Source organism: Chlamydotis macqueenii, chromosome 2 (assembly GCF_036417535.1).
Source record: "Chlamydotis macqueenii isolate bChlMac1 chromosome 2, bChlMac1.mat, whole genome shotgun sequence".
Lineage (NCBI taxonomy): Eukaryota > Metazoa > Chordata > Aves > Otidiformes > Otididae > Chlamydotis > Chlamydotis macqueenii.
In genome coordinates this window covers 98,689,756-98,703,330 of record NC_141557.1, presented here as the reverse complement: position 1 = coordinate 98,703,330, position 13,575 = coordinate 98,689,756, and the positions used below count along the sequence as shown (strand labels likewise).

The 13,575-nt window shown below is 39.5% G+C and overlaps 2 protein-coding genes across 7 annotated transcripts in view; one reads left to right on the top strand and one right to left on the bottom strand.

The window, feature by feature from the left end:
* The window catches only part of INVS (inversin), a 93,519-nt gene extending 87,794 nt beyond the window's left edge, over positions 1 to 5,725 (top strand). For all 4 annotated transcript variants that reach the window (XM_086740507.1, XM_086740506.1, XM_086740508.1 and 1 more), the window contains 3 exons: positions 663 to 895; positions 1,881 to 1,961; positions 4,802 to 5,725. In XM_086740507.1, coding sequence (XP_086596633.1) covers positions 663 to 895; positions 1,881 to 1,961; positions 4,802 to 4,917 — 430 coding nt within the window. In that variant the 3' untranslated portion in view covers positions 4,918 to 5,725. The remainder of the gene's footprint in view (positions 1 to 662; positions 896 to 1,880; positions 1,962 to 4,801) is intronic.
* A 236-nt stretch (positions 5,726 to 5,961) lies between these two features.
* Positions 5,962 to 13,575, bottom strand: part of TEX10 (testis expressed 10) — a 52,939-nt gene continuing 45,325 nt past the window's right edge. For 2 of the 3 annotated variants that reach the window (XM_086740503.1, XM_086740504.1), the window contains 4 exons: positions 10,925 to 11,005; positions 8,612 to 8,793; positions 7,364 to 7,574; positions 5,962 to 6,194 (listed from right to left, as the gene is read on the bottom strand). In XM_086740503.1, the coding sequence (XP_086596629.1) occupies positions 6,081 to 6,194; positions 7,364 to 7,574; positions 8,612 to 8,793; positions 10,925 to 11,005 (588 nt within the window). In that variant the 3' untranslated portion in view covers positions 5,962 to 6,080. The remainder of the gene's footprint in view (positions 6,195 to 7,363; positions 7,575 to 8,611; positions 8,794 to 10,924; positions 11,006 to 13,575) is intronic. The other variant, XM_086740505.1, reaches the window with a different exon arrangement.

Sequence of the window (13,575 nt, the reverse complement as noted above, 5' to 3'; positions counted from 1 at the left end):
AATCCACTGTTGCTGCTTTGAGCAGGGCTGGGACTGCGTGTCAGATCAGAGCATCTGTGGCAAGGTTGGGTCGGGAGAGGGGGAGCCTTTGAAGGGGAGTGGAAAAAAGTAAGAACAGATTGCCGAAACCAAGGTGAGGGGAGCATCCTCAGGGAAGGGACGGAAAGCAGCCCTGTTTGCTGTAGAGGAAGTGTGCAGTGGAACCCCTGAGAGGCAGATTTGGCTCATCTCTTGCACTGACTGACTGAGAATACAAAGTGGTAAGGCACACAAGAAAAAAGGGCGTTACTAAGCTGTGAATGTAGTGAAAATGAGAAAGCAATATTGATTATACTGTTAGATCATAAATATTTACAGGTTTTTGTCTCCTCCAGATTTTCTGTATGTTATAAAGCAGTTGATAAGCTGATGTTGCAATACTGTAACATTTTATACCTGTAATGCCATATCTTTATTGACTGTGTGAAATAATGAAAGAATTGAACCCAGCTCCTGCTTTTTTCTTCTGAGCAAACATTTCTCATCCAAATGACTTAGCACATCAGTGGGAGTTCTGTTTTCAAAGTTACTCATGTAAGCCACCATGTGAACTGATGCGTGGAAAGCACTGAAGTTAAAACAGGTCACCTAAAACAAGTGCTCTTCTCTTTTCTGCTCTCTAGTTACCAGCTAAGACAGGAGTTGTTTCAGCTTCTCAGTGCTAAGCGGCAGTGCAAAGAAGATGAAGACAAATGGAGACAAGAGACAGCTGCCTTCTTCATTCAGGTTGCTTGGAAGAAACAGCTGAACCATAGCCCTCTGAAATCAGTTCCTTCATGTAAAAATCTGAAATCTATAAACAAAACCAGCTCAGCTGTAAAAACCAGCAAGCAGTCCATCCTTAAGCAGATATATGGTAATTTTGTCTTTACTATGTTTGTTTTAAATAGCTGCACTTTTATTTTTATAACAGAGTGTATTCTTCTATACATTTCTTACCTATTTGTTAGGGATTTCAACTATTTATAAAAAATTAGTCTGAATCTCAGGAGTTCTGGGCAATTGTATTTCTGTTTCAGGTTGAAAAAAAACCCCAAAAGCTCTGTGATTTAAAAAGGCTGCTGTTAAAACTCTTTGAATCACCACGTAGCATTACTCCAGTATGGGTCTTGGGCAACCAAATAATTCTGTTGCCAGAGCTGCTCACATATATTGATGTGGAAAGAGAACAGAGCAGTTAAACTGGGGATAGCTGGCTGCATTGATGCACAGTAGCTAGCTGGACCACGGTTTAATTTTTTTAAGCATTGTTTTGTTTTGTATTGTATTGTTTTTAAAATACTTCTGTTTGAAGAATATGGTGTTGTTCCATGTTAATAATGTTCCTGTTTGAAGACAGCTGGTCTTTACTGGAAGAGCAAGATCATCTTTCATGGTAACACTGCACTGCTTTGCGCTGTGCCTGAATGGGCACGGTGCAGAGGAATGCCTCTTGAAGGAAGGGTAGAGGGAAGGCATTGCTTTTAAACCTTGAGTTCCTTCACAGTGTGGAGCACTGATGGAGTAAGAATGTGCTAACTGTAGGTACTTTAGCAGGTGGTAAGTCACTTCTGTCATGGCTCTGTAGTTTAGATAGCTAAAAAGGATAAAATAAATAAATAGCTAAAGCTAATTAATAATTTTATTTTCCTTCTTTTTTATAGCAACTGCAAGATGTATTTGAACTTTAGTTAAAGTTCAATTGCAGTTGTCATCTAGATTGTCTTATGAGCTTCCTCATCATTAATGAGAATAATTTTTAGGATAAAGTAATGCTGTAGCCTACTTAAAATAGTTTATAGCTGTACATAACCACATCTTTATGTGAATAAACACCGAGCTGTTCATATTGTTTGTTAAAGGACGTTCTCAAGAAGGCAAAGTGTATCAGCCAACAAGACCTCCTTCTAAGCTGAAACTTTCTGATGTGCAGCTGGTCTCAGGTAGGACACACAGATTTTAAGAATACTTTGATGTGAGATTGGTTTCATCTTAGAAAAGCAAAAAAAAAAAATCTGCTTAAGAACTGGGATCTCATATCGAAACACATTACTACTACCACACTGTTGTGACTGCACGCTTTCTTTCACTACTTGTGGACTTATCCGAGCACTGCACTTTTATCCTTATGTTGAATTATTTATATGAAAATCTATTTTCATTGGGCTGTTAATAGGAAAGACCTTAATGTAGTGGACTTGTACAGTGAGTGATAAGCCAAATAATATTCACCTGTTGTTAAAGTTGCTTACAGATAGTCATACTTTTGTTTAGCAGCACAAATATTTACTAGTCCTATAGAAGTAAAGAGAGCAGGTTGCTGCATGTTGCCAAGAATTTACACGCATTTGTTAGAAGTACATGGTTTAGTGCAGAGATGAAAACTTGAGAATCTAAAAAGTTACTCATCTGGCCTCTGCCCTTTCTTCTGAAATGGCATAATGGGATTCCTGCGCTGTGCCCAGAGCCTCAATTATTTCATAGAATTTTACTTGCAGTAAGTTTAAGGCTCTAACAAAATCATGCATTGATTTTCTGCTTAACTCAGGCATTACCAGGTCTTCCTAGGGAAAGCCTTACTTCTGTTTATAACTGAAATTTTATGTGTGGACCTGGTATGGGGACAGTAGGGTTGGCATGATCAGGACTGTCACAAACTGTGCAGGCAAACACATGGGGCTACACCACATAATAGGGAATGGCATCAGAAAACAGATTTTAAAGGTATTAGCAAGGTCCTTAAAGGCTGGAAGTGTCATGCATGTGGCATTAATTGACAGCTAGCTTAAAAGTCAAGTTAGACTACATTGCCATCTCTCCTACTCCTTCTTTACTAAAAGTGCCATTTTAAGGACTTTTTCCAAGTGTATTATGCACTTAGTTGGGGATGGGAGCTGTAGTACTGTTAGCGTGTCACCATGTGGAGATTTAGCGGCTCACTGGCCGTTTGGTCTTCGTGGCTGTATCACATGTAGCGCAGAGGCAGGCCATAGCCAGATAGCAACAAAGCAAATGCTTCAGGGAGAGTAGCTCAGATAATTTGCAAAGGGAGGCAAAAATAGTTTAACAAAACTCTGGCGGCAAAAGGAAATCTGACAGGAGCCCTATCCTTGAGTCTGTTAGAATTATGGGTGATTTTCTGCCTCGCTAAGAGACAGAGGCTTTTTTCATCCACTGTTTGAAAACTATTTTAATTAAGAAGCATGACCAGACAGGTGTTTGATTCCCACCTCTTCATGCAGACGTGAATCTAGAATTTAAAAGAGCTTTAGCAAGTAATGCTCCTTTTCGATTAACTTTTCAGGACAACAGGTCTCCCTGTCTCCTGAAATAAAAAGGCTTTCTTTCCAGGCTTGAGTGTCCTTTGCCTTCATAACTTGGTGACGAATAGGATAGCGATAGGAACTCTGCCCAGTTCCTTTAGAACACTACCTACTTTTATTCACCTAATAGGAGCTCAGGGAACTTTAGCCCTCACTTAAAGACAATAACATGTTTTTCATCTGCCTGCCTTTGTGCATGACAACATTACGTTTGTTGGAAAAGTTCAGAGCTGTCAGTGGCTAATGCCAGCTACTCTCTTTCTGACGTCGGTGCCTGGAGTAGGTCCGAATGGACCGTTCAGGTTGATTCTTCTCTTGCAGAAGGTACATCTGGGAAGGTGAAGACTGACTGTCAGCCCTAGTTTTAATGTTCGTATAGGCAGTGGGAAGAGCACCCAGTGACAAATCTGTAACGGGAGACTGACACCAAACCCGGTTAACCTATTGGCATAAGCAGCCCAGACACTTGGGAGCAGGGACGCAGAAGGCATTGAAAGGAAACGTACAAATAAGTAAGGGGGGCAGAGGGCGACAGGTGGAAAAGGAGCGTGTGAGGGGACATACAGACATTGGGTAGGTGCCTCAAAAATATTCTGGAAAAATAGGGCCTTTACAATTGTTACAATTAAAACAATTTGGAACCTGAAAGCCGGTCCTTTTAAAATATATTTTTTTAGTTAAATAGATGCCTTTTGTCAATTCGGTAAATTGCACTTAAAGAAGCTTTCTGCAGCAGGCCAGACAGAGAAGCCGGGTTTTCTTTCACTGTAGACACTGAAGTGTGTTTACAGAGTTGTAAAGGAGGAAGTTTTGCAGCTCTTGGCATTAGAAAGACGTCCTTAAGAGTGCCGGGTTCTCCCCCTCAATGAAATGTTCAGATTTGCACTTGGGATGACCCTGGCTGGAATGGGATAAAGTACTGAAATGTTTGCATCCACTCTCCACAAAACTGGGAAAGGAAAAGCACACAGATTATTTGTAGCCCATTACAGTAAATAAAAACATTGAATCAGTGCATTCTTTCAGCTGGACTCAAAACTGAAGGGAATGGTCAGCTGACATTCATTTTTGCTTTCTAGTAATTCAGAGAGTACTCGCTTCAGCTCTGCACTCGTTTCCCCTGCCTTCTAGAAATTGTTGAGTATTGCTCAACAAAATCTCTTGCTGCTGTTCAGCAAACTCAGCCAAGAGCATTGTGTTAGTGACTGAACTGTCAGCCTGGAAACCTTAATTCATTTTTGAGGGTAAAGCTCAGGTTAAGCTCCATTATTATGGGCAGCGTTAAACATCCGCAGTAGCATTCTGTGTAAGCTGTACCAGGTGCCACTGAAACCAGACTCAATTTACAGATAATCAGCACTGAGCTGTCAGGAAAAAGGCACCTTCTTTTGCTGGTAGATTCATTGTTTATGATACCTCAAAACCCAGTTACTCATCAAAACCATTTTGTTCTTTTACAGTAAACAACCTGCAGTGTGTTAACTTGCTGGAGAACATGGGAAAATCAAAGCAATTTTCATACAACATGAGACCAACCACTGCTGCAAAATCAAAAAATACAAGAGTCAAGCACTAAGCAAAACTGAATGTTTGGAATTTAACAAGCACATTCCGGTATAACTGTTATCCTTCATGATGTACAAATCATCTACAACATATTAGACTTGAACACATTTCCATTTTGTATTATCTCAGCACTACAGGCCAAGCAGAATTCTAAGGAGTTGGACTCATTTTATTTTGTGTACAAATCAGGTTTTAAATGCAACTGTTAATTTATTTACTGACAGGATGAAATCTGATTTGCATTTGGAAACAGAAAATGAAGCACTAAGCCCAGCATTAACATAGAGTTGCAGGGGCTCCTGAAGTTTTCCGTTGTCAAAAACAAGAATTATAGATGTGTTCATCAAATGCAGTTTCAATGGAGAGGGAAACCGTGCTAAAGATTTAACAGTTCTGAAAGACTGCTGTTTGACTTCACCTCAAATTTATTAAATGTATTTCAAAATCTAAACAGGAACAGAAGAACAGCCTTCATGTCAACTTCTGCACTAAAGCAGCCATTGTTTCTTAGTAAGCTATGGATTTGGAAGGAAAAGTAGAGAGGTTGACAGAAACCACTCAGTAAATAGCTTCTCACAGCCTATGGAAATTGTTAGGGGTGTGTTTTCTACTCTTTGAGATTATCACAATTTTTTTCCATATTAATAACTATTTTTATACATGCACAAAAAGAGTTGCGACAGAAAGCAAGAAAAGATGGGACCTACTTTAGAAGAAAACTTCTTCCAATAGCTTTGGACCTGCCACTGTACAGTATTTACCTTGCACAAAGTATTTAAAAGTATAAACTCAGCAAAAATAAAAAATGTTACTCTAGTTTCAAAGTCTATTGTTTTCTATTTTTTCTTCTAGCTGGTATTACACAGTTATATTTTTTTTAATTAATATGATGCTTCAAAATAGATGATTGGAATCAATATTAAGTCTGTTTCTCTGCAAGCACTCAAGCTTCAAGGAGCCTGGATTTTCTTAACACCCCTCATGATGGTCACTGCATCCGCTAAAACATCTTCCAGTCATGTCTACTTGCTTGAAAAGAAAGACAAGAGAGGTGTGCAGTTCTTTGTAAAATTTTTATTCTGTTTCACTTACAAAAAAATTGACAAGCTTTGTTCCAACATCTTCCATTCAAAATAGAAGTAAATGCTTTACAATAAATGCAGTTCGACCTCTTTAATACACCGCGTTTACAGGGCCGGGTCCCTGGGGATGAGAGGCAAGGTAGATGTTGAAACAGTAATGGAGGTCTGTTAGCCACTGCTCTTGAACTTCACCACTCTTCAGTGTCTAGAAAGAAGAGGGAAAAAGGTAAAACTCAGTTTCACCAAAGCACTTGCAAAGTTTCCCTTTGTTTTTACAGTCAATCAGGTGCGCTGCTGAAGGTACGAAATGGCCCTGTTCACCTGCACACAGTGACATTATTCTTCCCAGTCATACATTTCAACGGGGTAGGTCTGTTAAAGCTGAAAGAACAGTGTTACTACTTGGTACGCCAAGCGGGTGTTACATGATGAAGTGTGTGAAGTACACCAGATGTGATTTCCTTACTCTTAATTATAGTTGCTTGCCTACTTTCCAATCCTGCAATTTATAGTCAATTAAAATGCAAATGAGCATGCTTCTACTAAAGCAGGAGAGCTCAGTACCTCAGTGTTCAGGAGAACTGTTACCAGCAGACCAGCATAGCCCACGGTCCAGTAATTCACTCTCCTTAGCATTCGTAAGTGGTTAAAAAACCCAACAACAACAAATGCACCCACCCGCAGTGCAACATCACAAAAACTGCCTGAGGCATTTTCAACACCAAAGGAAACCAACCGGCTCATTCTCTTGTTAGAGAACTTGCACCGTACTCTCCTACAGCTGCTTTCGCCACTACTGAGGTTACCTGTGGCACATACAGACCCTGCACTCAAAACTATTAGAGTTTTGTGCGAAGGCAGTTTCAGATTTTTTTTTCTGGAGAGAGAGGCAACTGTAATAGCCTCAAAACCACTGGAACACAGATGGGTGAGTAGAAGTGCTGGGTTTTGCCATATTTGAAAGTGAATGTATTTTGCATCGTACATATTTAAGGGAGCTTGTCTGATTTAATAACATCTTTGTACACCTATATACCCTTGCTCCAATAAACAGAAAAGACTATTTTCTTATTTTGGGACAGCTCTCCCTCAGACAGGCTGCGTAGGTAATCCGCTTCCAGTGCATTTTGTTAGGAAACCAACTGTTGCCCAGGGCTGCTGACTGGGTGCAAGCTAAACCTCAGAACTGTCTCATCTCTGCAATGACCACAGGAGCTCAGACAACTAGCAGCCTGCTACACAGCCTGGACTTCCAAGACAAACAGAAGACAATCATAACTTGTGTTTCGCTAAGCATCTGCTCTTCCTGTTTGCATTAATTTTTCAACCCCGTATACCCTTGTAACCTGTGGGAGAAAACAAGGAGTTTCGTACCATGATGTCCTTGATAATCTGTTGCACCAGAAATTCATTTGTGATCATATGGCTCCTGAGCTGACCATGTTGCATGAGTAAGCGGAGCAACTGAGCAACAACGGGCAGTTCTTCCCGACAGATCCTGCTCACTTGCAGACTTTGCAGCATCAGTCTCAGTAATCGCGGCAGGAGTGCTAACGCAGAAATACATGATCCCCACAGCATATCCCTGAGAGGACAAGAGAACAAAAACTGAAATGACCGAGGACACGTATTTCAAGTGTGCTTCTGTGAACTAGCCTCATAGCTATACAAGGAAACATGCCTCCATTAATTCAACCATGTCAATTACCTTCACCATAATTAGTGCCAAAGCAGAAAATTTGTACCAGAAAATGCTGAACTTGAAAATATTCTAAAATTATGTACAGCACTGGGGAAAAAAATAAAAATAAATAAAAAAAATCAACGTCCTGCCCTGGAGCTACAAACATTGCTGAAGCTCTTACACAGTGTAATTTCTGCTTGATGCAGCTGGGCAGAGGTTTTTCCTTCAGTCATTGTTCAGGTACAACTTAATCTTTATTTAAGACTCTTAAGAAATCAAACAATGGAATCAGCTTTTTGTGATAGGCAAGTCATTAAATACAATAAGTAAAGGAGGACTCTGGTTTTAAAGACACATCTTAATTTTTAAGTAAGCTTTTGAACAACTTCCCTCTGTATGGAATAGTTAGAGGAAAAATCTGAAGTTTAAGCCCTTTAAAGACATTTCTGTTATACAGGTAAACAAACTTATTTAAATCTGGTATCTGTAGCTATTGGGTGTGGTTTTTTTTTAAATCAAATGGATTTGCAGTGTATAAAATGACACCTGAGAAGTTTTGTTAAAGCTGAAATATCAAGTCAGTTAAGAGTAGAAGCTTATAAAGCCAAATCCTTTGCATGTTGCTTTTCAACATATCTAATAAAACTAAAGGCTAAAGCTAAAGATTAAGGTATAAATATCCACCTTTCTAAAGTCAGGATGGTTCTGACATCTAACTAGAACAATTTGAGATAAAACCTTCTTCAGTTATTGTTTTAAATAATTCCAGCTAACTTTGCAGCTGTTTTTCTTAAATCCAAGTACTGTTTTGAAGTAAGCAAAAGACAGCAAAATAAATTGGGGGAATGCGAAGGCGGGGTATCCTTGCATTTTACATCTCTAAATACTTGTGGGTACAAAGGCAGAGGCAATTAACATGGTAAGAAAAGCAGCATTACCTTTTCTGTACATGTTCTGCATCCTCTTTGTCTAAAGTTAGCAGAAAGTACAGAAGGCTGTAACAACAAGAGGCTAAGAACTTGTGCAGGTTTTCACTTAGGATGCAAGCTTGATCCAAGAGCTTATTTATGGCACATAGAACAGATCCAGCTGTGCTATCGGGTATTACAACCAATCCAACCTGTATTAAAACAAAAAAACCTCAAGTTCATCGCTTAATACGCAAGTTTTTTTTGTTAGTATATAAGCACATCTACTGCTGAATGAGTCTCTCTCATAGCATGACTTGTATTACTCTGTTTCCGTTCAAGTTCTACATGCATTTTTTCAAATCCCTATCTTCCTAAGAAATTTCCCCCCATACCAACAGAAGGTTAAAACAGCATCTTCATTCCACGCCCTGTAAATAAACACTCATCTCAAACATATTTAAAAAAAAACCCAACTGCTTTGAGCCTTGCTCTGAAAGACGGTACAGGCACAAACAGAATCCTTTGGACAGAACAGGTCTTTCTTTTTAAGCATGTATCATGGGACAGAGCAGCCCTTCCGTGTCCTGAAAGGGCAGTGAGCAGTCACTGAGGCAGAAGGAAACTCGGATTTACTCTCCAGAAAGAAAAGCTTCGACTGGATCATCATCTGGCTGAGTCTCCGCAGAAATCCAAAAGACTTGAGAGGACTGAGAGCATTGTGAGCTGAGTTAAGCTAAAGCTAATGAAACATAGGTGGGCCCACACTGGGGTGATACTTTTCTGCTGTTAAAACGAGAACGTCATCTTGAGCAAGGATTTTATAGGCATCATAAATAAATTAGGAAAAAAAAAAATTTCAGGTAGAGGCAGTTAATTAGAAAGCAGTTTAAATTTTGAAGTGTTAAAGACTAACTATCACAGATTTTTGACTTGTAAAGCTGTAAAAAAAAAATCATGCATTGCTAATGTGACAGCATTTATCTTATTAAAAAACTAATTTAAGGAGCTTTAGAGTAGCCTAATTTGCTCACCTGCAAGTATATTGTTTTAAGCTGACAGAGGCAGTTGGTTCACTGGTCAGCTGTTTCTTTTAGAAATGTTTAGAAAAAGATCAATGAACCAACAGAAATGTAGAATGTATTCTATGGGTATGATTACTCATGAGAGGTAAAAGATAAAATGATGAGTTCAAACTTTTAAATATTTCCAGTATGAGACGCTAGGTGGATTTCAAGGCCAGGAGTGCAGATCTCTGTCCCAGGCTGACCCTGCACCAGGCAGTTGCAGAGGTAGAAGGATGGCATTTCTGTGTAACAGAAGATGGACTGCAACTGTCAACAAGACCCTTCTGAATGCTCCAGGACACTGAGGCAGTAAATAATAAAAACCAATAATGATGTTCCTGACCAATCACAAATAGGAAATAATGACAGCGAGCTAGACAGATGTCTGCGTATGAAGAAGCATCCTGAAGATCAAATTAGCCAACACTGCTGATGAAGTGTGCCAGTCAGCCAGTCTGGAAGATGATGTGAAGACAGACATTTCAGTTTATACAAATCCAGTAGACGAGACTGCGCAAATAAATTCCCATAAAGGATGCTGCCTACACAGTGCCTATCTTCCCTGTTAGGTGTCATCATCCAGTTAGAGATCCTGGGCAGCAGTCGAATCAACTACGAAAATCCACTTAAGTGTTTGCTCTCAAAAGGACAGTGTGGGAGAACGTGTAAGCTGATTTAAAAGTTGTGATTTAAGTCAACACCCACCCCCAGAAATCCAGAGTACTGTTTTAGTTAAGCCACTCCCTATGGAAGCTTTGGACTAGTAATTTTTCAGTAGGGCTTCATACAGGGAGCTGCGGATACTTGTTAGATCTCAGAACCATCTCCACAGGAGGAGAGACGGGTCCTCCCTCTTGGCAGGCAGTGTCCCAGGTAACTGCAAATTCTGTCCCTTACAATTCTGTTACCCAGCTCTGGCTTTGCCATCCCCACCCTCTGCTCAGGGAACAGGACAGCTCAGAAGACGACAGACTGTGAAACTCAAAGCTGCTAGTTGCTCCTTTGAAAACCAAACCAAACCAAGAAACCTTTCATTTATGGCTGTCCTGGCTTGAAAACGAGCTGAACTATTCACAAATCAGAGCAAAAAAAATCCCTGTAAGCCCGGATACCAACAGTTAATAAATATTTTTTAAAACTCGCTAATCTTGTTGAAAACTTCTGCAAATGCTGAAATTATACATGAAATATATGCAATAAATGCATTTGAGGGTTAATGAGACCGTTACAAAATGTATTACAAGGAAGTTAACCTACAAGACAAAATGGTACTTACCAGATATTTACAGATGCCAGTCTGGAGAATGTCAAAACACTGACTTTGTGAAGGTATAGTGGACAAGCTGTGACAGATAATCTGTTTTAATAAAACAAAGTTATATTTAAGAATTCTAAATGCAACCAATCATTCACTGTGTAGTCATACTTTGTTGACAGACATAAATACAAAGCACCTACAGGGACACACAGCAGCTTTGTCTCAAAGTACCAATTCTCTACAGTGTATAAGAGTAACATTGTCCAGATAAATTGTTCAGTGTTTAAAGAGATGATGGCCTACACCATTAGGATTTTTTGGTATCGGCTTTTTTTTGTTTTAGCTATGTGACGTAAGTAGAAGGCCAAAAATATTCTATCCAGCTGCAGCGCCACACTGAGCCTCCACCTGCCTTTCCTCGGAGCTGAAGAATTTCAGAAAACAACTTCACAAATAACTTTATCAAGCATGAAACAGAAGAATGACAGTGAAACTGGGCAGAAAAATAATATAACAAAGAAGAGAGCAGCAAAGATACATTTCCAACTTATTTTCCTCTACATCGCCAAAAATGTCATGTTCAGCTATGATACAAAATGTAATACTACAAAGGGAAATCTTGTTTTGTGAACTACCAAAAAGTTTCTGGTGCTTACATAACCAGGCACTAGTAAACTGTATGAGCTGCCCAAAGGCATGATGGAAAGAGGGTTGTTTTGTTAATAAAATAATAATAATTTAAAAAGACCTGAAGACTCAGGTCTTTTTTTTTTTTTTTTAAGTACAAAACATGAGTGAGAGTGGCAGGGTTGCAGGGAAGAGTTGACCAAGACCCCATGAAATGCTACATGGCTCCCAGATAGGATAAGGAAACCAGAGCTCTAGCAGATCTGCTAGTAAGCTGTACTACAGTCCTTGGCAGATGGCTTTCCCTGTTCCTCTTTTCCGTTCCATCTTCTCCAATAATTTGCAAACTAGTCAGAGAGCTTGGGTGACCTCCCTCTTATTTACTCATTTACTGCTTATCCCACCAGAGTCTCAACTGAAGCCTCCAGAAAGCAAAGCACGCAGTGTGAGTGCGTTTTTGGACCACTAGCAATTGTGTCCTCCTAAGGACAAGGAAGATGGAAGCAGCAATACATGAGGAATGAAGTCTTCTGATTTCGTTTGTGCTTAACGATATCAGAAAGAGAACAACAAGATCAGATGTTTGAGGGAGGGAAGAATTTCAGTCCCCAAGTTCTACAAATATCTCAACTAAGCAAAAATCATTCCTCTAAGATACCTTGCGGACTGAAGAAAGAGCTAAAGAAAACTGTCACAGAAAGATCTGACTTGAGGAATTAAGTTCTGTGATAGCATCCTGGTTTTAAGACTTAAGTTGAATCAAGGCAGGTCAAGACATCTAAATGACAAAATAGAAAACATCACCCATGTTGTGTCAAAAATAAAGAGTCTGCCACATTTCCAGCTCAGGAGAGACCCCAAGGAAAGGAAAGGCCAGGAAAAGAATCATTACCTCAATCCTAAGTAATGCGGATGCCAGTGGTGGTTTAATCAGAAATGGCCAAGCAGTACCATTTGTGCTGATACAAAAGCATGCTCGGCTTTTTTCAAAATTACACACCACACATGCTTTTAGCCCTGCTTAAACTGGCCAAATTCAGGAGATCCTTAATGCATCTGCTTGACAGAGCGCAATACTGTCAGAACATTGCTCTTCTTAATCAGTATTACAGGTATAACTGTGTAGATATTTTGTTTGACTAGTAAGACTATTTAAAAGAGAATTTTACAGATACTCTTGCACTGAATACCCTTATTTTTGATACTATACATTTATTTAATAATGAAATAATATTATTAAAACTGTGTACTCCATCCTAGAAATGGCAGTGCTTCTGTACACTGCAATTCGAAAGTGATAAAATATGAAGTACTCTGGAATATTCCCAAGAAACACACTCAAAACATCTGCGTATTAGCAGTGTCAAGGAATAAAGTCAAGCTGAGACAGAGGTTACCACTGGGGATTGTCATGTCAAGAACAAACTCTGACGCCGATCTGACCTAGTATTTTAACGAATAACACTTAGCGAAAGGTAAAGCTACGCTGATGGAATCTGTCGGCTGACAACTCAAAGCTGAGAAACCCTGCCAAGACTAACCTATAGAAAAGATCGTGTGGGTCTGATGAATAACAGATACAGGAAAAAAAAAAAAAAAAAAAAAAAATCAGTGAAACAAAAGTGGCAGGTCACGCGCTTGGGGACTCATAAAAACTTCTGCATGCAGCCACGGAGTTTCAACAGTTGGAAATGAGGAGAAAATCAGTTGGAAATGAGGCGTAACAATTGACCACAAGGTGGTTGTGATACAACCATGAAACAGGCAAACGTCACTTTAGCATGGAAAATTAAAGATAATCACAATAGAAGTGATCAGAGTGCTGATGGTCTGTTCAATGCTACTCTGAAAGACGCGACATTTAGACAATTTCTGACATACTCTGCAAAACAGGAGTCACTCATTTTCTTGAAAGGTGAATTTAAACTGAACAGGCATAGAAAAATTGCACAAAGAATAAAGATTCTGTCTTACAGGTGCCAATGGAAAGAACATAACCTGCCTAGGCTGGCAAAACTATACCTGAGAAGGGGTATTTGCAA